Source organism: Nanorana parkeri, unplaced genomic scaffold, assembly GCF_000935625.1.
Source record: "Nanorana parkeri isolate BGI_ZX_2015 unplaced genomic scaffold, ASM93562v1 scaffold1121, whole genome shotgun sequence".
NCBI lineage: Eukaryota > Metazoa > Chordata > Amphibia > Anura > Dicroglossidae > Nanorana > Nanorana parkeri.
In genome coordinates, this window is record NW_017307389.1 from 6,687 (window position 1) to 29,380 (window position 22,694).

At 42.7% G+C, this 22,694-nt stretch overlaps 1 protein-coding gene across 1 annotated transcript in view; it reads left to right on the top strand.

Annotated features, from left to right (window-relative positions):
- Positions 1-22,694, top strand: part of KIF15 (kinesin family member 15) — a 49,039-nt gene that overhangs the window by 5,178 nt on the left and 21,167 nt on the right. The window contains exons 5-14 of the mRNA XM_018567956.1: positions 759-881; positions 3,984-4,107; positions 7,523-7,611; positions 8,853-9,062; positions 9,913-10,090; positions 11,234-11,372; positions 11,880-12,021; positions 16,155-16,352; positions 18,311-18,418; positions 21,923-22,028. Of these exons, the coding sequence (XP_018423458.1) occupies positions 759-881; positions 3,984-4,107; positions 7,523-7,611; positions 8,853-9,062; positions 9,913-10,090; positions 11,234-11,372; positions 11,880-12,021; positions 16,155-16,352; positions 18,311-18,418; positions 21,923-22,028 (1,417 nt within the window). The remainder of the gene's footprint in view (positions 1-758; positions 882-3,983; positions 4,108-7,522; positions 7,612-8,852; positions 9,063-9,912; positions 10,091-11,233; positions 11,373-11,879; positions 12,022-16,154; positions 16,353-18,310; positions 18,419-21,922; positions 22,029-22,694) is intronic.

The window sequence follows — 22,694 nt, forward strand, 5'->3', positions numbered from 1 at the left end:
CAAGCATAGTAAGTCAATAGTAAATAAAAAAAAAAATACAACACATTGTTGCATAAAAAGCAAAGTCCATTTAACTTAAGAGGAGACAATTGAGTGGGTTTTCAATATTTTACTAACGGGATATTTGAAAGCCAGTGCAAATCCAGTAAATAGCTGCATAAACAAGAGGATCTGAAAGACAGTAGGGCTGTAGTTTAATGAAATGCATAGCTCCACACAAACTATTTGAAGATGAGGTTTTGTTGTTGGTTTTTTGTTTTTGTTTGTTTTTTAAGCATAAAGAAGATAACCTTCCGGGCTTGTTCACACCAAAAGCGTGTGCATTCCAGAGCGGTAGCAAATGCAAAAAATAGAGCAAGCCCTATTTTTTGCGTTCGCAGTGGAACGGAACGCTGGCAAGGTTTTGCCACGCGTCCGATCGCACTGCGGGGGGGCGTGGATGCGATGCCATTGAATTCAATGCACCGCCACGCCCCAGAACGCGGGGGAAGTTTCTTAGCGATCGCGGTGCGTTCCAGCAGCTACCGCTCTGGAACGTACACACTTTCGGTCTGAACAAGCCCTCCAGCTCTGAGTAGCTTGTATTAGTGAACTGTAAATTGATTTTGAATTGCCATTCCAAATTAGAAAATTTTTTTGTGGATTTGTATGATTTTATTATGGCACACATGTTAGAAGTAGTTCCACCTTAGTTGTTAATAGTTTGTTATTTTTAGGTTTTGTTTTTTTTTCACTCCTTTTCATTTTTACTATCTCAGGATTCTCTTGGCGGTAATGCAAAAACCTTTATTATTGCAAACGTTCATCCTGGATCCAAGAGTTTTGGTGAAACGCTTTCTACTCTTCAGTTTGCCCAGCGAGCAAAACTAATTAAAAACAAGGTAATATTTCAATTTATTATTGAGCAATGTGCTTGACTTTTGCCCTTTTGTGGTCCTCAATTTACTTTTATGGGTACACTTTGTCAACACTGTAAATTTAAGCCTTTGGATGTGTACAGAGAGTACAACCTAGCTGCTTATTAGCTGAGCCTTTTATTTAGGTATTGCTGTACTGCACCAATCCACCCCACTCCCTTTAGTTGGCAATCTGATAATCCTGGGATGTGATTTCTTTGATATTGAAACACCCAGGTTTTTTGCTGTCTTTATAAAACTTGATATTAACTAATACCAGCTTAAAGTTGTTTCTCACCGCTGCCAATCCAATTGTGGCACGGCTCCAGGTGGGACCATGTCTCTGAGGGCTTGCTTTGCAGTTATGGTAATTTGTGCTGAAACACTGTAATGTATGTTGCTAAAGCTTCACTGAGTGCCTTTCACATTTCCCACCACCACCGTTTTCACGGTGGCAAGTTTTACTGCTGATGGATTGAGCTAATCTGCGCTGAACTCTGTCTCGCCATTCAGCATAGAGGAACATCATCATGTTGCTGCTCCTGTTTTGCAAAGCACTAGGTAAAACACTAATCTCCATCTTGTTCCTACTGCCTGCCTACAGTGCCCTGGTTGCCTTCCACACTCATTGGCACCAGCTGCTTTGGTTTGTGAAAACCTAAGGGCTTGCCTCACAATTTGAACCCAGTTGCATCATCACTAAGCGGCTGCAGTATGTCTGTACATAGACAGTGAGGGGACAGTACCAATACAACAAGTGACTCTAGTTTCCTTGGTGTTCAGGGGGCATCTACTTGGTATCCTCTTAGGAAACTGATGCATGCAATCTGAATTCCAGTAACCCTCTAGTTATAGGGTCTACATCATCAGAGTCTCCCTTAGGTGACAGCTCCGTTAGGTGAGGCATTGTCCACTACACTGGCGTATTCATTTAAGGAGAACTTTGTTTAAAAAAAATGGTCTGTCCTCACTCTGGATCCAGCAGTGTCCCGCCTTAACAACGCAACTGCCATTCTGGTGGAGGCTGCACCTGTCTTCAGGGACCCCACTGATAAGTAATTGGAGGCCCTCTAGAGCTGTGTTCTCACAGATGGGTCCTGTTCCTTTATCCTGTCTTATGAAGGACATTTTGGGTTAGTGTTGGACTGCAAAACCCGTGTCCAAGAGGCAACTACTCCATATGACCTTTTGAGGTCATCTCTTTGGGTCTTCTGTGGATGCTATTACCAAGGATGTCACAGATGGCAAGAACACCCATCTTGCTGAGCCAAAGAAGCCTAAGGCACAGTCTGGGAAGACTCATCCCTTTCTGGAGGTTAAGAAAAGTCCCTTTTCATTACTCCCAAGTCTAAACACAAGCCTTGCTCCTTGTCCCTCTACAAGGTCTGAAGCTCCAAGCCTGCCAAACCCTCAGACAAATGTTCCTTGAAGGTGCGCCAGTCTGTCATCGTATGTGGAAGGCAAACTTTACCTGCTGAGAGTATCAAGGCCTCCACCCTTAGAGATTCTCTGGGGTACATATCCTATCAATCCTACAGCTTGGTCTGGAACATCATTTAGCTCTCTGCTCTATTAAGGGTAAGGTTTCTGTTCTTGTCTTGTTTCAGAGACTATTGGCTTTCCATTTCTTTATGAAGACCTTTTTTTGTTTTTAGGGTGTTTTTTTTAAAGGAGAACTATGGGGTTAAGGCTTTTCCCTATAGTTCTCCTTAGGGTAACGGAAGGACACAAACTAGCGTCCTCCCGTCACCCTAGGCTCAGTATACCGCGAGCTATACTGAGACGCTGACGCGGGTCCCGACAATTGCGCCGGGATCCGCCCAGCTGCGTGACTGACAGCTGGCTCTGCCTATCTAAAGGCAGAGCCAGCTGTACCCGCCCCCTCCCCCGTCCGTTCCGCCAGTCAGCGCTGGCGGAGCGGGAAGGGGGGAATCCAGCCCCTTCCCTGTCACGGCAGAGAGCCGTGACAGGATCGAGAGGTGAGCGAACGCCGGTATGCGTTCGTTCACCTCCCGATCTACTGAGCCGACCTGTGACAGTCTCATTGTCACAGGTCGGCTAGAACTATGAGGTGAATGAAAAGCACTCATCTCATAGTTCTCCTTTTAAGTGTTAGTTCCTCTCTGACGCTGTGGGATTTTAATCAGGTTCCTTAGGCATTTTAAAAACCGACCTCTAAATCTATTGGGGTTATTGCCCTTTCCACTTAAGCCCATAAGGTGTTGTTTCTTGTAGCCATCACCTCTGAGAGGTAAGTGTCTTAGCTGGCATCCTTATCCTGTAATAAACCCTTTCTGCTCTTGGACAAGGTAGTGTTGAGACCATGAATTTCCTTCCTAGTTTTTGGCCTTTAATCTCTACAAGGACATTGTACTTCTCTCTGGCTCCATTTCATTAAAAGGAGATTTCCCTTCATTGACTGTAGTTTGGGCTCTCTCTCCCCCTCCCTCTCCCTCCCATTCCATGGCTCAAGCACGCCATTTTAATCTCAAGGGTCAGGTGCCACCCTATTCTGTCAAGGCATGCTCTACAATGTATTTAAGTGCCTCTTGGGAATTTCAGCATTAAGCGTCTGTTTCTGTCAGAAAATGTATGAACAGAAAACTAGATGGTGACAGAAGCTAAGACGTACCAGGTTCATGTTCAGGCCTCACCTGATGCTAGCTTTGGGAGTAGGTCCTTCAGGCATTTTCTTGTTTTTATCTTATGTATATATGTTTTAAGCTACACACCTTAAAAAAATATTCTTTTATTTGGATACATTTAAATGTATTTCTATGCAATTTTCTTCATATGCGGAGTTATAGACAATTTCTGGGAATAATGTGGTATAGACACAAGAATTCTCAGTTAATAGCAGAAAAAAATGGTAGTAACTATGCACAATAATACCAAGTAAAACCTAAATGAAAATTAATCTCACATGGTAAGATCCAAACAACTGCCTGGTCCACACAGCCTACAAACAGGTTACTGCAGGACTTCTAGCTAATTATGCTGTAGATTTCAGTGCTACACAGCCACTGAATTTTGTGTCCAGCTCTTCTCTGGAGTTAATTCTAATTTCTCATCATTGAACACCTCCAGGCTGTAGTTAATGAAGACACCCAGGGGAATGTGAGTCAGCTACAAGCAGAGGTGAAGAAGCTGAAGGAACAGCTTTCTCAGCTCCTTTCCGGACAGATGCCACAGGATATTTCTATTGCCAGAGGTGAGATGAGAAATCAAAAGCATTTCCTATTACCTGCTTAACTCCTTCACCTTCACACTGTGCATGGCATGATAATGATGGTTTCTAGCTGTCACTGCATAAATAATTTGTCACAGCTCTGGATGTCAAATTCCTTGAAACTGACATTTTATTTGACTTTTTAATTAATGCTTTTTTATTTTTAATATACTTTGTGCAAGTTTTGAAACTTAATCTTGGAAACTAAATTTAATCTTTTAGTTCGTCTTGTATCAAGTTTTTATAGTTGCTAATGAGCTGTACTAACTGTTTTATTGATCAAAAGTGCATCTGCCATTGCAACTTTTGTGTTGGGTTCCCATAGACATTAGACAGCTGTCAGTCTGTTGCTGAGTAATTATCTGAATGCAGTATTTTTTTTATTTTTTTTCTACCCAATATAGACATGTCACTTTATAGCCTTGAAGAGTTTGAGCTACATGCTGTAGTGCTGTGCTTATGTCTGTTAAGTGATCTGTAAGAAATTCCAAGCACTCAAACTACGCCATATATGGTGTCTCAAATGTGCCAAGCATTTTTAACTAAAGGCCAAGACATATTTTGATTTGGATGGAGCAAAGCAGTGTTTTTATTAGGGATGCACAGAAATTTTGGCCGCCAAAAATGGTTCCTATGAGTAAATGCCGATAGAACCATAACGGCCAAAAATTCAGTGCATCCATACTGGGTGCCGGTCTGGTGTCCCCTGCTATGCCCGCTGCTCTCCCCTGCCTGTGTCAGCAGAGGCAGCAGGGATCCAAGGGACGCGGACCTGCACCCAGCTGGCAGGAGGGAAGCTGCCAGTAGACCGAGCGGGGTGGTGCGGGGAGGAGGAGGCAGAGTTCTCCTCCTGTACACCGCCCTGCTCGGCCTCCTGTGACAGGCAGAGGAGTCAAGATGGAGAGCGAAGTACAAGCACTCAGCGATCAGTACTGAGATGACATTGTAAGCTTACTGTATCCCCAGTTATGAATGCTCTACATCACTTCCTGTTCATCCATGATTGTGGACATAGTAACTATTGCCATAGTTTATGAATGGACAGGAGCATTCAGTATAGCGGCTTCCTGTTCCTTCATAACCGGCGCGGCAGAAAGAAAGATTGAGGACTCTGTCCTCAATCTCTTTTACTATTTTAAAGGAAAATATGAGGGATCTTTTTAGACCCCTGATATTTCCCCAAAGTCCCCAATTGTGAAGTAAAAAAAAATATATATATATTTTTTTTTTAAATGTTGAAAAAGGTAATTTTCAGTTTCGGCCTGACAAGATTTTTATTTTCGGTTTCGTTCGAAAAATTTCATTTGGGTGCCAGCATGTCTTTGGAGTGTGGGAAAAAGCTGGAGTACACGGAGAAAACCCACACAAGCACAGGGAGAACATGCAAACACCAGGCAGTAATGTCCTGGCTGGCATTTGAAGAGTCATAAAGTAAACGGTTCCTGCTATGCTTTTTTCTTTGAAAAAAATATTGTGAAATGCTTCGAATTCCAACGCTTTGTAAAATTGCTTGCAGTTTTCCCTATTGCCAGCTCGAATAGGGTGCAAAATTGTATATGGCTATTGTGTGCAGATGCCGCTGTGAGTTTTAGTTAACCTTCTCCACACTAGTGTTAGACCCTAAACTATGCCTAACAAATGTTAGCAGGTTAACTGTGTCAAAGTGATCTTTCTTTGGTCAGTCTTTAACCCATAAAAGTTGCATGTGTGCAGCTGCTGGCACATGTACTATTTGTACATATCACACGTACAAATCGCATAATGGGCACTGCTGAGTGTGCAGACCATGGTTTTGCTGAATGTGTGTGTGTGTGTGTGTGTGTCCCTTTCCCAAAACCAGGGTCTGCATCCCCCCCCCTTTCCCACAACCAGGGTCTGTATTATTTTTTTTTTTTAAATTCTTTTATTTGCACAAACATAAGAGCACTCATACAGAGCCAACGATCAAAACAAACGGGCCTTTATGGCCAGGCACGTCATTGCACTCATCTTCGGGATGATACATACAGAGTAGTTGCGCCCGGCCTAACCCCCATACTAAACATTTATACAACAATATTATTGGGCCTGCACCAGTGCTCCCACGACTTTTCCGTTTTTCTAACATAAGATTCACGTATATACACAACAAACAAACCAACTCTACCAGGGATGCTATCCCGCAACCGGCGCGGATAGTTCCCTGATCACCCAAGAAGGGCAAAGGGAAAGGAACTACACTGCAGAAAGTAGAAAAAGACACATATCACAAAAGACAAGACATTCAGGGAAGGGGAAGACAACACCCAAGTCCCGGACCACTGGAGCCACCTTCCTGCGGTCACCACCGCCGATGTTTACACCTGGCTAACCTGGGGAAACTCAGAGGAGCCTCTGAACACGTACCATGCAGCCCAAGTCGCCACAAATTTGTGCTGGGTCTTACGAATTGTTGAGGTCAGGTCCTCCATCAGCCTGATCTCCTCCACTCTTCTCACCCACATCTCCACTGTTGGTGGGCGGGTCTGCCTCCACAGTGACGGGATACATGCCCGCGCCGCATTCAGCAGGTGAATCAGAAGGGATCGCTTATATGCTTTCCGCGAAAGCGGTGTCAGGTGGAGGAGATACGCTGCAGGGGTAAGTGGAAGGGACACACCTGTGATCTTCTGTGCTAGGGTGGCAATCTGGGACCAGAAGGTAGCCACTCCCGGGCATTCCCAAAAGATGTGCAGTAGAGAACCAACCTCTCCCTCACATCGCCAACACGTCTCTGGTACCGCAGGGTACATAGTATGTAGAACCTTTGGGACTCTATACCACCGTGTTAACAGTTTGTATCCTGCCTCCTGATATTTAGTCGACACAGAGGATTTGAGAGCAAAGTGCACCATCCGGTCCACCTGCTCGGGGCTAAACTCTACAGGGTCTGTATTATTAATATGCAGCCACATAGCCGGCACAAACCAATTCTTTAGAGCAACTGAAGCCAGTTAAAGATAAATAATTAACTTGGAAAACATTTTTTTCTTTTTTTTAAAAAAAGTGTTTTTAAATGATTACAAGTCAGCTTTAAATACAATGAGGGGAATTTATCAAAACTGGAGCAGACAGAATCTGGAGCAGTTGCCCATGGCAACCAATCAGTATCCTCCTTTCATTTTCAAACCTTGACTGAACAAACTGAAGAGAGGAGCTGGTTGGTTGCAATAGGCAACTGCTCCAGATTTCTCTGCTCCAGTTTTGATAAATTCCCCCCATTGTTTTTAGTTCTGGTACAATCTGGGACATTTCTTGTATATCCTATATTAGACTATCATATGCATTATCTAAAAACACCTTGCTATTTATCTTTTTATTGTTTGGCACACGGTTTGCTTAGTTATTCCCCCTTTTTATCCTGTATCTTCACATCCAGCACCTTCAATTGATGAGAACATTACAGAATACATGAATAACTTTTTAGAGGCAATGATGCTTTTGGAGAAATCGGAAAATGGGAAGAAGGTAAGGTAATGGTTTATTTAAGAATTGGAAGTTTTTAGGTTCTATGCTCTCACAAGCAGGGTCCACCTACCCCTCTTGAATGATCTGTATTATATCTGTACTGTCGTCCTGTTGTGTTTTTTTGTAAAGTGCTGCATAAGCTCTTTTGCACTATACAAGTCCTGTAAAATAATAATTGCTCTTCCTGTAATTGTAGCTTGACTGTGTGGCTGTCTGCAATGTCAAAATATTGGCCATGCTGCCCACCAGAGATTTCCATATACTGACTTAAAGTAGTATTAAAGTCTTGTATGTTAAAAAAAAAAATCTACTGCTAGCAAGCAGTAGATATATGCAAAACAGTTTTTAAAATAAAAAAGGTACCAAACAGGTAAAAACGTACCCCTGTCTCCGCCGCGCACTCCTGACTGTAAAATCCAGCTTCCTGAACGGCCGTGCAGGAGGATGTGTGCGGGTGCATGCGTAGTGGATGCCACTGGCGAGGAGAGCTACAGTGAAAGTCAATGCATGCAGACTCTGGGACAGGAACAAGCCGCAGCCTGTGCTGGATCAGAGACCGGCACCAGCGCTGGAGGGATTGCTTGTAACGACTGGAAGGAAGACTTTTGGCTCAAGTGGCATCACATAAGGTAGGACCTTACAGGAGAATTTGGGTAGGAGGGGTGGAGGGGGAATTAGTCTTTAACCTCCCTGGCGGTATGATTTTAGTTTTGTTTTTTTTATATCCCGCCGGTTCTGCCCCCCTGCGACACGTACGCTCCCAAGAGACGGATGCTGGCAGCGGCCGGAGAACACAGCGCGGCTCGAGGAACAAGGTAAGTAATGCTATGCGGCATTCCCGAGTGTAGTTAGGGGTTACTGCTTATGGTATGGAAAAGTAACCCCGAGCTACACTCGGGAATACCGCCAGGAAGGTTAATGTAACTTTAAGGTACATGTTTCAGATATTCATAGATACAAGGATACAAGCAGCTAGCACAGTCAGAACAATTTAGCGATTGTCCTGTCATTTGTGCCAAGAACGCTGCTTGCAGTGTCCTTTTCATCCATTCCTGTCTGGACTTGGGACAATGGTGGATGTAATGGCAACATGTATATCTGCTTTACCCGTGACTTCTGTTACAGCAGTTATGTTCCTAATTCCCACAATGTTGTTTTTCATCACATAGTAAATGTAGTCTTATCAGTATTATGAATTAGGATGGAACCTTCACCTTTTACAGTTCAAAATTGTTCTGCAGGCCTTATTACAGAAAGTAGCCCAGCTGGAAGACCTCTGCAGCAAGAAAGAAAAGTTTATCCAGTCAAACAAAATGATTGTGAAATTCAGGGAAGATCACATTGCTCGACTTGAAAAGGTTCACAGGGATGGCCGGACGTCCTTGTCAAATAATGAACAAGATGACCTCATAGCAGAGATGAAGGAAGAGCTTAGAGTTTTAAAAGAACAGGTACAAACTAAAATACTTTGATACAGAACATATTTCGTGTGTGTGTATGTATGATATATATATATATATATATATATATATATATATATATACACATACACACACACTGAAGTGCAGGATCCTTGTGGTGTCTACAAATACTGTACTTGTGTTTAGCCTTCTAACTTATCCCTGTGACTGTACATGAGGATTGATTTACCTCTCTGCAAATATCACATACTCCAATGCTTAGAAATTTGTTGCTTGTGACTGGCCCCTGAAGAATATTCTTGAAGCAGTTTCTTCAAGAATGCATTTCAACAGTTGTTACTATTCTTGCAGGTCTGGTTTGATATGGCAGTCGCAAAAATCTAATCTGATAAATCAAATTAAGATCTGAATGGTTCGCTAAATTTCCTAGTCGTCTGTGAACACGAAATAATTTAAATGACAAATTTGTGTTTTTGATATGCATAAGGATATTGATCACACAGAACAGTCATTTGTTTCCCATACATAGACCAATTATCAGGTTATATGTGAATCGTCTTAATCTGCCAGATCACAAGACAAATAGATCTCTAACGTATCTGATATTTACTTTAGGATAAATTGGCAAGATCTTGCATTAAGGGTTGCCATAAACGGCCTATGCGGGGGGCCCACATAACATGTTTTCGTCTGTGGTTTGTTTTAGACTAAATGCAATGCTATCCAATCTTGTACCAATTTCTCAGTCGTACAGTCTCACAATTATCAATTGCTGCAAAAACACAACCTAAAATCTATGAGATACAGATATAGGGTGACTAAATAGACCTGTAAACATTTTCTTTGCAAATTGTTGACTATTTATATGCATTATGTTTAGATTGAGCATCATCCTCGAGTGGCCAAATATGCATCGGAGAACCACAGTCTAAGGGAAGAGAATAAGAGTCTCCGCTCTCTCCAGTCTCTAAAACGAGCACAAGAAATTAACAATCAAATGATTGCAGATCTTGAAAGAGCTTTCTTAGAAGCTTCCTCAGCTGCAAAGAGTAATGGAGGTAAATTTTAATTTTTTCCTGTTTTTATTGAGGCTAATTAGACTGTTCACCAACTATTATCATAGGTATAAGTAATATCACACATGTTTGATGTCAGATGAATAAAGGAATAATAAGCCAGAGAAGAAAGAAGCCCTTGGAAGTGGGTGGGAGAAGAGGGTATCTTCTCGCCTGTCTGCTTGCCTTCTGTAAGGTAGAGATTTAAACTTGGATTTGACCAGGATTTTAATTTCACGCTTTGCAACCGTGTGTCTGTCACTTTGTGGTATGGGCAGGTCTTGTAAGGAATAATTCCCTTTTAAGGCTATAATTAATCAATATTTTCAGTACCTTTTAGTCACTGACCTGAAGAAACTAGGAATGTCTGACTTTTCTGATCTTCATCTTTATGCCTGTTAAATTAAACTACTAATCTAGGCACCTAGTATTTAAAGAAAGGAGATACATCAGTAAAACTGAGCTTACTTGGATGTGTATTTTTATTTATTTATTTCTGCACAAGATGCATACATATTTCACACGTTTTTCTGAGTGGGTTCAATTGGAAACCTGTGAAAGTTGGATGAATCCTAGGTGAAAATAATTATAAATGGATCCCCAAGTGTATATTATAAAATGCATATGTACAATTTATTTTTTATGAAATTTTTTTTTTTTTAGATCCTGGAGTTTTTCTAAAAACAAATACTGTTAAGTTGAATATTAATGCAACCTTTTATAACTGAAGTTTAGTCACCGTGGGCCAGTGAAGTCTGTGGAATAAAGATTTGTGGTACTGGGGAATTGGAAACCATTTGTGGTTTTTGCCTCCCTTATTTTTTTTTTTTTTTTTTTAATAAAGCTGTCTAGGAAAAATTTATTTCCATTTGTTTTATGTTGAAGTTAGAAATCAATATCAACCTTTTAAAATCGGAAACCTAAAAATCTGGACCTAAAATGCTGTTGGGCATATTCGATAAAATGATAAATGTGACATTCACTGCAAGTGAATTGGTTACTGTAATGTAAATCACATTCACCAGGAAGATTTACGTGCAGTGATTGTCACATTTATTTCTTAATATTGCCCTACATGCTTTCTTTGGCCACATAATTACCTTTTTTATTTTTTTTCTCCTCCACTTTCTTTTCTCCTGTGTCTAGCTTTACCAATGCACTCCACACCAATACACTCTGAAAATAGTATGGTTTCTACGGAGAGACTAAAGGAGAAGGTACTTCAGCTTCAAAGTGAGCTGGCCACAGCAAAACAAGAATATGAAGAATTCGAAGAACTGACAAAGTTAGTGGGTATAGTCCTCTTCTGCTCCTTTTTAATACAATGTACCCTTCGCTCATCAATGTAATACTTAGGCTTTCATTGATGAGCTGGTTGCCTGGCTGTTATGTTGATCCAAAGGCTCCAATACTGTGTTACTGACCCCAAACAAGCATGCAGATTAGGCGGTCTGACTTGCAAGAGAGATTATTCCCTAGTCACCCCTCTGTTAGTGATGCCCTTCATACATCAGTGATACTTCCACACATTTGATTATGAACATCTTTCAAAAATTGTTTAATGCCTAAAAACCACAATTGGCCTTGTAATGATTTTAGACTGCACCTTTCCTGTAATTGCACTTGATGCCGGTTACTTGATATACAAGGGTTCGTGTGCAACAAGAGCAGTTCTTGCAAAAAGCTGGGAGATATCAGTACAACAGAGGTGCATAATAATAAATGTCAAATTTAATCTTAGATGGGAATGTAGACTTTAGCAGTAACAAATGTATATGTTCTATTCCATTAGGAAGAAGCAAGTTGAACTGGAGTCAGAGCTTCAGTCTTTGCTCAAATCTAACCAGCATCTTGAAAACATTTTGGGGGCTATTAAAGCTAACAAGAGGAATGAAGTGTTTCAACTGAACAAAATGCATGCCGAAACAATAAAGGTAAAAATCCATTGTACTGGACAAGATGCAGATAAATGTGCACATAAATATCTGTGAAGAACCTTTTCTGTTGTGCTGCGTATAGGGCCCATTCACACTTCTCCATACTGTTGTGCTTTGTATTGCCATCCAATTTAAAAGGCACCCCAAGGCTCTAATACAGTAGGAGGGCAATGTGCACGAACTACAGCCCATCGCAACGCATTGCATGTGGTGGGGAATCGATTGCTGATGCCATCCTTTGGGTAGAGTGCTGTGTGCATGGACTCTGCTCTCCTTTCAGCCTGGACAGAGTATCCTCCTGTTGCTGCTCCTCATCACCGTGTAGACCTCCAGTCTCTGATCTGTTCTGCTGCCCACCTACAGTGACTTGGTCACCTCCAGTTGCCTAAAATCCACACCAGCTGCCTGTAAGTACTTGGGGCCTTGCTTCACTTTGGACCTGGTTGCATTACTGCTGTGTGGATGCAACGTGTCCTCACTAAGAAACACAGAGGACAGTGTATGGATGACTTCAACCCCTACTCTTCTAACGGTTCTGAGAGTGTTTACCCGGTATCCCCAGAAGGATGGAATAGACCCCTTCAAACCAGAACCTGAGGCTCCTAGTGTAGGGTCATCTTTGTTAAAGTCTTCTACAGCTCGGTTGGCAAGGCTGGGGCCTCCCCCATGTCCACAGGTACCTCCTAGGTTCACTCTGTGATTGCTGTATGTTTGTGCCCATTTTCTGGTACAGTCTGCATGCATAGACTATGTGCTCCCCAGCACCAGTTCTTGAGCCACCTCAACTCAGATGACTTGGATTTATAAGCGGTTGTCTCAGACCCGATTGATGCAGTGTATACTACCCTGCATCTGTAGGGTCAACCTTTTGCTCCAGGTCTAGGGTCTTTTAAGAGCTGTGGTTCTCACTGCGTGGGTCACGACCCAAAAGGGGGTCACAACCCCATGTTTAGTGGGTCGCCGTGTACCTTCCACTGTGTTAGGGGGATGCTGAGGAGCCTTTCCCCTATCACAGCACTGTCACTTTTCGCACAGAGCAGCCATTCAAAGCATGCTGCCCGGTGCCGAGTGTCAGCTTGGGGTGGGCTGGGGGTATGGCTGCAAAGGAGCTCCATTCATATGCATGAATTGCTTATAGCTCCCTCGCATGCCCTGTAGAGGTGCCTGGAGTGACGTCTCATTCTGACTTCTAGCACCTCCACAGGGTGTGCAAGGAAGCTGTACAAGCAATGCACATATGGATGGAGCTCCGTCACAGCACAGCAGCCCACACTGGATCACAGGCTGAGCATCCACTCCAGTCCTCGTAAGGTAGGGAGACTGTGCAGGATTTTTTTTAAATTACTTGGGTCGTGCTATGTTGACAAAGGACAAATGTTTATCCTGAGGTTACACAGGTTGAGAACCACTGTTTTAGAGCTCCTATAGCTGCAAAGACCTTGTTGCTACAGCTGCTGTTCCATTCTTTCCTTTGACTGGAAACACCCTGAAGGATCCTGGGCCCCTCCAGAAATTTTCAGAGCTTTTTCCCTTTGAGATTGAGCTCCTAAATCAAATGGTCTCTTCCCATCATAGATGTACCGTTACCAGACGGGTTAGAGGTGCTTTCACCTTTTCAGGATTTTACCAACAGACATTTCCCTAAGATCCCAGTTTGAATTGACTGGAGTGACTCTCAAAGAGGAATCCTCCATCACTAGGGAAAGCCATCTGATCATAGGTGGATAAAAATCGATTTTATTTTTTTTAAAGTCAAAAAAATTGTATTTTTTTAATTTAAATTAGATTTTTTTTATTTTTACAAAATGTATTTTAATAAAATGCTTTTGGAGTAAAAATCTATATAAAGATAGTTTTCTATTTAATATACATTAATACTTTAGTTTATTCAGCATGAAATGGAGCTTAGTTATGTACCGTAGCATGAGGCTGTATATTCTGCAATATTTAAATTTTTGGTAAACTCATTCAATGAATCCAAGCTCTGCAAGCTGAGATAACATGCACTGCATTGATGCATTCACACACTTTCACAGTAAGTAACAATGAGATAAATCATAACGCAAAGTTCAGGAATATTCCTTTATCCCATTGTTTTGCAAATCCACTCACCTGCTGCCCGCCACGTCCCTCACCTTGTTGTGTCACTGCCGCATCAACCGCCGTCCCATTAAAGTGAACGGGACTGTCGGTGAGTCAATAGCGGGTGAGAGGAGGAGGAGCTGCTGCGGGACAGAGATGACAGTTGCTCTTTAAAAATTATGATTTATATCAAGCCTTTTTACTAGTGATTTTAAATCGTGATGTAAATTGACTTGATTTAAATCAAATCCACCCTGGCAAGCATCAAAACCCATGTCACGCACGGGACTACTATCCATACAGATGTGTAAAGTTGTGTACTTGGGAAGCTGATGATGCATTAAAGGATCATCGGATTTGGTTGCCCTTCAATGGATGTGGTCTCTTTGGACCTTCTCTTGACACAGTAATTAGCAATGCCACTGGCGGATGAGGCATGCTCCTGTCTCAATGCAGGAGGTCTGTGGAAAGGATGGAGGAACCCCATCCTACTCCTTAGTCTACTACCGCAGTTGTACATAGCCTGCTTCTCATTCAAACCACAGTGTTTGCAGCCAGAGGTTTTACAACCCCTTTGTTACTCCTTCAGGAGTTTTCTCTTGGTGGTAATTGGAAAAAATGTTTTCTTGTAGTCCATTGAGAGACCTGGGTCCCACTTCTTCTTCTTTTTTTTTTTCTGACCTTGTGTATTGATTTCTCACAACTGGCTTCCCATGTCCCAACCTCCTGAACGCAGCAGTATATCCCACCTGAACTAGAATTACTGTGCCCCTCAGTGGACTTCAAAAGAAAAAAGATTTTATGCAACAAAAATCTTATTTTTTTCTGACTCATGCTGAGCCAGTGGAATCACTATTTGGAGTCAATGACATAGACGGGTATGTAGTTTAGGAATTATGATTTTCACGCTGGTTTTCCTGGGTCAGTGAAGTGGTACAGCAATGGCAGCCTTTTTAGTAGATATTTTCATTTTTAAGCAAGGGCTTCATAGGCAGTTTTTAGTTTCTTGCTACTTTTTTTTTAAAGATAATTTTTTATTGATTTTTGCAAGTGTCAGAGACACAACAATGATAACAACAACACCATCACAAACAACAATTGGGTCAACATAACCCAGGCATTTACACATCAGTACACTCTCTATGTTTGTCATGAGGTTACAAGGTACACAAGCTGTGGAAATGCCGCTGGAACCGGGCCAATTTTTCGGCCGCTGAGACGTCCCTTTGGTCCCCGATTTTCCCCATCGCAGCTGCCAGGAGGATCCTGAGGGAGAGCGGAAGGAGCCCGGGTGCCGACCGAGTCGCTGGAACCGTCAGGATAGGGTAAGGATGAGAGTGGGACCGGAGCTGCTGTGATCAGCGTCCGTCCATGCACGCCGCTTGGCCACCCCCCCCAGTTTCTTGCTACTTAGAGTTTAAACCACTTGTTGACAGAAATCAAATTAGCAGTTTATTTGTTTTAGTGTGATACAAATAAACAAGTGGTAAAAATGCTTACTAAATATATGAACAACCTTAACTAGTACTATAAAGTAGTTTTCTTCTACAGGTTATCTGGCAGCTACGGGACACAAATGGTATCTGTAGTGTTATACGATCATTTGCACACAAAGTATTGCTCCAATGTCTGAATACCTGAAAACCTGTTGTACAGCCCCTTCCGTCTCCTCACGGCCACACCTCCGTTGCGCCAGGGTGACTGCTGGGTAATGCAGTCCACTGGCCAGCGGGAGCTCTCCTGCTCCTCAGTTCGCCGCGGGCGGCGTGAGAGAGTTAAAATGAATGTAAAGCTCCCGACCGGCCGTTTAATTACAACAGCCGGTCGGGAAGCTACTCGTCCAGCACTGGCGTCCACTCGTCACAGACGAGTGCATTTTTCGAGCCCTGTACATTACAAAGTATCCAAATCGCAGTACGCATCATTTAGTGATAATCAAACATACATCTAAAGGAAGATTTATTTGGTTTCTTTATATAATGTACACGCACTCTTTCCTCCTTTTTTAATTATTTGACTAGTCTGTATTTGTTGTTCTACCATGCCAGATTCTGACTACTCCAACAAAAGCTTATAACTTAAGATCAAGACTTGTTCCTCGTATGAGCCCAGATGGCACTGAGCAAGATCTGCTGGACACTCCTAAATCTGGGGATCATCTTGACAACATTATCAATGAACCCATACCTCCAGAGATGACTGAACAAGCCTATGAAGCTATTGCTGAGGAACTCCGAGTGATGCAGGTAAGGCTAAAATATGTTGATGCAAACTAATTCTGGGCTATGCCATTCTGCACTGACACAAACAAGCTTAAGATAACTATGGGATAAGTGTTTTTCCCCATAGTTCTCTTTAGGGTCACGGGCGGACATATACTAACCTCCTCCCATCATACAAAGCTCAGTATATCGCAGTGAAATATCTGGGGTCTAAACAGACCCCTGACATTTCCTTTTTGAAATAGAAAAAGAAATTGAGGACACAGAGTCCTCATTTCTTTTTCTGCATCCTCAGCACTCAATGAATCAGAAGCACTCGGTAAAGAGGCTTCCCATTCATTTGGAAACTGCTGATAGTAAAATATTTTACTGTTTCTGAATGGGGAGGAGCCTCTATAGTGAGTGCTTCTCCCCATTGAGAAAATCATGAATGGACAGGAAGTGATGTAAATCACATCCTGTTCATTCATAACTGGGGACACAAAGTACTATGTGTCCCCAGTTATTGACAAACACTGGAGTGCTCAGACGATCTCTACAGTGTTTGTTCTGCACACGGCGGATCGGTAAATATCAATGATCTTTATCGATTCCCCCGCTCGGCCACGCACAGAGCCGATGTCATCCGGAAACTGACAGGGTGACAGCGGCTCCACTCGGCCATCCTGAAACTTGCGGCTTCTCCCCACCAGCCGCCGCTCGCCCCCCTGCCAAAATCCCCCGCTGTATGCCTTACGGCGGTGGCGGGGAAAGGGTTAAACAACTGCATGGGTAGCACCAAGCCAGTGCTTTCTGTTTAGTAGCTGTGCATGTAGTCAGACAATCCCTACTTACACTGAGTCCAGTTTAAATTGAAGTGGGTTTTCCAAAATCACTTGTTTTATTAGAGTTGTAACTGTCGGGCAAACGTACACATTAAGCTTCACATACAGTCCAATTCAGCTTGCTGCATAATAAAAACTAACCTAACACAGGGAAATGATGTGTACTTGGTAATCCTCAAATCACCTGTTCTAAAGCTAGCCATACAGTGGTAGAAGTTTGGTTGATACCTGTGAATCGGCTTAAAATCTAACAGTGGCTGGCCCTGCCGGCTCGACAAAGCCGTTTACTCATTTTGCCGAAGAAGCCAGGCTGAAAATTGTTGGCCGAACAGTGAATGTAGCCACTCGGCTATGGTCACTGGGTATTCGGCAGTCGGAGTACAATAGCTTGCTGGGACAGATTCCTCCTTCTACACTGTTTAGCGTGGATGGAGGAATATTGTTAGATATCTTATGTTCACTCTGCAGGCTGAGCGAAAAAATTCTATTAACGTATGGCCAGTTTAAGAGAGAATCCTCTGCCCTGTTGCTTGTCTGCACTGACCTGTCCTCTCAAATGCCAGGTTAGCTGATCCATGCTGAAAACCTTTACCTCCCAGGTTGCCCCCTCTTCATGTGGATTCAGTCAGAATTAATAACGAATGAGCTACAAGAGAGGCAGAGTTCTGCTATAAAGATTTTCTCAACTGTCCATTGGTAGACTAAATTAAAAAGACGGGATGATGGCAATTCGTACATACTGTAACTTAAGATGTCTTTGTTATTACATGACAAGGCAGAACATGGAAGCCACTCCATTTATAACTATATTAGAGAAATTCTACACCAGGGAGGCACACATCGTCTTCAGCTACCATGGGGGGGGACTGAATGTCCGCACCTTCATCTTGCCCATGGAGCTACCTCTGAGATGAGCCTACTCTCAATTTGCTATATATGTCACAGTTTGGGCTCTCCTACCTTAGAGTTAAGAACTACACTTTGCTGAGGTGCCCAGGTGTGTCGGTGTAGTTTTATCTACAGTATTGTTTGCATACAACAAAACCTGGTTTTAATCTACGTGCTAGAAACCTTTTTATAATTTGGGGTTTTCGGGTCTGGCAAGCTGGGATGAGTGCTAATTACATTTTCTAATGTTCTGTTTAAATTATGCTACAGGAGCAAGTGACCACCCTGCAAGCTACACTTGATGAGGAAGAGAGCAAGAATATGAAACTACAACAACAAGTTAACAAGATGGAGCATCATTCATCTCAAATGGAAGAGGTTAGTTGAACATCATGTTGCATTATTTGCGGCACAGTTGCTGGTCTTTTCATTTATTAGTATTTTTTTTTTTATTGTGGACATAGCTTGAGTTATTACAGCATTGCTTACTGCAAATGATTGTGACTTTGTTTGCTTTTCCGTGGTGTTTAATATTATTTAGGGATGCACCGATATATCGGCCAAAAATGGCACTTTTGGGTAAATGCCGAAAGTGCCATTTTTGTGCCAATACATCGGCGCATCCCTGGTTTCTTTCCTCCCCGCTGGGCGCTACTCTGTGTCTCAGCGGGGAGGAGAGAAACTGTGACAGCCGGCCGAGCGCTGTGAGAGGAGAGCGCTGTGAGCGGCCGGCATCTCTGCTCACAGTCCGGTAGAGCGGTGTGGGGACGGAGACAGCCCGCACTGTCACAGGTGGCTGAGCTCTCCTTCCTGCTCCGCTCGCTCAGCCTCCTGTAACAGCTGTCAGGAAGGAGAGCAAGTGCAAACACTTAGTGATCGCTGAGTGTTTGTACATAATTGAGGACATGGTATGTTTACTATATCCTCAATTACGTGTATGAATGAATGGGAAGTGATCTACATCACCTCCTGTTCATTCATAGTTGTGCTTATATTAAACATACTATCTTCATGTTATGAATGAACAGGAACACTCATAGAGGATTCCTGTTTATTGATAACAGGGGATACAGAAAAAGAAATAGAGGACTTTGTGTCCTCAATCTCTTTTTCTATTTTTAAAGGGAAATATCAGGGGTCTGTTTTAGACCCCTAATATTTCCCCAAAGTCCCTAAAAGTAAAGTAAAACATATTTCGTAAAAAAATGAATTGATGCATAAAAATAAATATACAAAAATGTAAGTTTATAAAATATTTAAAAAATGTGAATAAAATAAAAAAACATTTTCGGTTTCGGCCTGACAATTGTTTTTCAGTTTTGAAATTTCCATTTCGGTGCACCTTTTAATATTATTTGTGTACATTCATCCATTAGCGATCAAGCTGATCTTTTATATGTACAGTAAATCTACAAAAGGACTGGAAAGAATTCACAGTTGCTGATCATACATGTCCTTTTGTAAACCTAGGTGTAATGAAGCGTGATTTCTGTTCATAAACTATAGTAAGTTTTGCTGCAGCAAGTATCTGCACCATTGAAGCAGAACATTAGTTGAATATTGAAAATTTGTAAGCAGGAAGGTAATGTTTATTGCACAAGAGACAAGCCATGCATACACAGCTCGGTATTCAATTCCAGCATCTGCTGAAATGAATGATTTTCCACGCACATAAATTTACATTATCCTGGCTCAGCCAACCAAGAGTATAGTTCTGCCTCCAAGTCCCCATTTTCTAAAGGAGATTGGATACCTGTCCTGGAAAGACACTTAAACATTTTTTCCACATGACAACTACATGGAATGTTCTGTGAATAACACTACAGAGCACTGTAGCTGGAGGAGTGGCAGGTCACATGACTTTGACATGTGACTGACTGGGCTCACGTCCTTCCAGATTTATTACCCCCTCCTACTCCTAGCATTTTTCCAGTTTTGCTATTGTTCTAGGACAGTGATGGCGAACCTTTTTGAACCCGAGTGCCCAAACTGCGACTCAAAATCAATTTATTTACCTCAAAGTGCCAGCGCTGAAAATAAGTTTAGTACTGTATTGCAGTTCGGGCGCTCGGGTTTAAGAAACGTTCAACATCACTGCCTTAGGCCCCAATTCACACCAAGCGACATACTCCACAAGCGGGGCCGGGATAGCGCGACTGTTCGGGGCAACCTTCACCGTCGGGCTGCATTCAAAGATAGAAAAATCGTGCGACATCCGCGGGGAAAAAAGGGTCCTGCTGAAGCGACGGCGACATGGAGCTGTACATTAGAACAGCTCCATTGAATAACATTGGCCGGCAACTTCTCGCGATAATGTGCAAAATAGCGGGATTTTACGCACAGTGTGAATGGGGCCTTAGACAAAATAGGGAAACACGCATATTCAAACATTTATAGACTTAATAAAACACATACACACGTAATGAAACCCACACATAGGTCGGATCTATTTCCATTGGTGGTCCCTGAACCTGGGCTCGCGTGCCAGCAGAGAGGGCCCCGTGTGCCCTCCCTGGCATGCGTGCCATAGGTTCGCCACCTCTGTTCTAGGAGGATGGACATCTTTTCTCCGCTCTGTTGAGAAAAGTTTTAAAGGTGTAGACAAGTGGCAGGTAGACTTCCTCAGCCAGCAGTGCCTGGACCCAAGGGAATGGTCTCTACAGTCCTGGCCAAAAGTTTTTAGAATTACACAAATATTAACTTTCACAAAGTCTGCTGCTTCAGTTTGTATAATGGCAATTTGCATATACTCCAGAATGTCATGAAGAGTGATCAGATCAATTGCAAAGTCCCTCTTTGCCATGAAAATGAACGTAATCCCCCAAAAAACATTTTCACTGCATTTCAGCCCTGCAACAAAAGGACCAGCTGACATCATGTCAGTGATTCTCTCGTTAACACAGGTGTCAGTGTTGACGAGGACAAGGCTGGAGACCACTCTGTCATGCTGATTGAGTTAAGGTGCCCATACACCTGTCGATTATCGTACGATAATCGCGGGAAATCCCGCGATCGTATGATAATCGACAGGTGTATGGAAGGCGTGTGACCGTTTCTACTGTGCGGTCGCACGTCTTTTGTCTCCCGAGCAGGCTTGAAAACCCGCCGAGAATCGTACGATTGTCGGCAGGTTAGTGCCGTTCTCGGGAGACAAATGCCGGGCGCTCTGGTGTGCTCCAGCGCACACTGCCCATGCGGCATTGCAGTCATCGGAAGCCCGCTCCTCCGCGGGGCAGGCTTGCGATGATCGCAACTACGATCTGCCTGTCCAAGATGGGCAGATCGTACGTTTTTTAAATTGCCTTACAACCATCGCAAGACAAAGGTCTTGCGATGGTTATAAGGTGTATGGCCAGCTTTAGAATAACAGACTGGAAGCTTTAAAAGGAGGGTGGTGCTTGAAATCATTCTTCTTCCTCTGTTAACCATGGTTACCTGCGAGGAAACACGTGCAGTCCTCATTGCTTTACACAAAAAGGGATTCACAGGCAAGGATATTTCTGCTATTAAGATTGCACCTAAATCATCCATTTATCGAATCATCAAGGAGAGAGGTTCAGTTGTTGTGAAGAAGGCTTCAGGGCGCCCAAGAAAGTCCAGCAAGCGCCAGGACCGTCTCCTAAAGTTGATTCAGCTGCAGTTGATTCATGCTCTTGGTATCACAAAACAGAAGCATACTGTGAGTAGGAGGGGTTATGCTTGACTTGTCCGCAGCGTTTTGTTTGCTAGTGGCAGGATTACGCAACAGTCTCTGAATTCCTGTGTCCATTAATGGACTCCAATTTTACAGTACAAAATTGCAGTTATCTGACACAGTCAGACTTTAGCGCTTGTCTTTCATTAAAAATCATCTGCCAGCAAATCTGACCTTGTATCTTCCAGCTTTTCTCATCAGAAAGGGCAAGCTGGAACAACAAGCATCAAGAACTTCTTGCACAGATTAATGGTTTTGAAAAACGACAGCAAGACTTTAAGAGCGGAGAAGATGGTAAGCAATCGTGCAATGTGGGCTTTAATGTGTCTAAAGTGTGGATTATGCAATGTGGAGGAGCGGAAATCATGCAATAAGTTACGAGTGCTGGCCAAAATCTGTTCAGATAAGATTCTTATAAGCACCGTATGGTAATGGTGCTATACCCTATATCCTCAACAGGTGGCACTGCAGGTGAAATCTAATTGCATTCGCAATAAACATGGGGCAATTTGGACTGTAGTTTTGCTGTGCTATTAATCTATACAACCTTTGCCTCATAAAAGCCTAAAATGTCCCTTTCCCAATGCTAGTGTAAGGAGGCACAGGTAAGTGGGTCTCGGCTGCCTTAGAATTCTTAGATCTCTGGACGGAAGCGTGGTGGAGACACAGGTTTAAACCCCTTTTTGTTAACTTTTTTTTTTATGTTTTTTGCATATATCTACTGCTTGCTAGCAGTAGATATATGCAAAAAAAAAGCCAGGTTTTAATAATCTTTTAAGTGGTTGACACAAGCTCTAAAATGATCGCAGAGTTTATGCAGAGCTAAAACGGTCCCTATAAAATCAAAACGGATGATCAGTTCCCAGGAAAAAAAGTGCTATTTAAAATATAACCTGTGTGCCACCTTTTAAAACTACCATGGCTTTTGTGTGTGGTAAAATGGAGAGGGCATAAACCAAT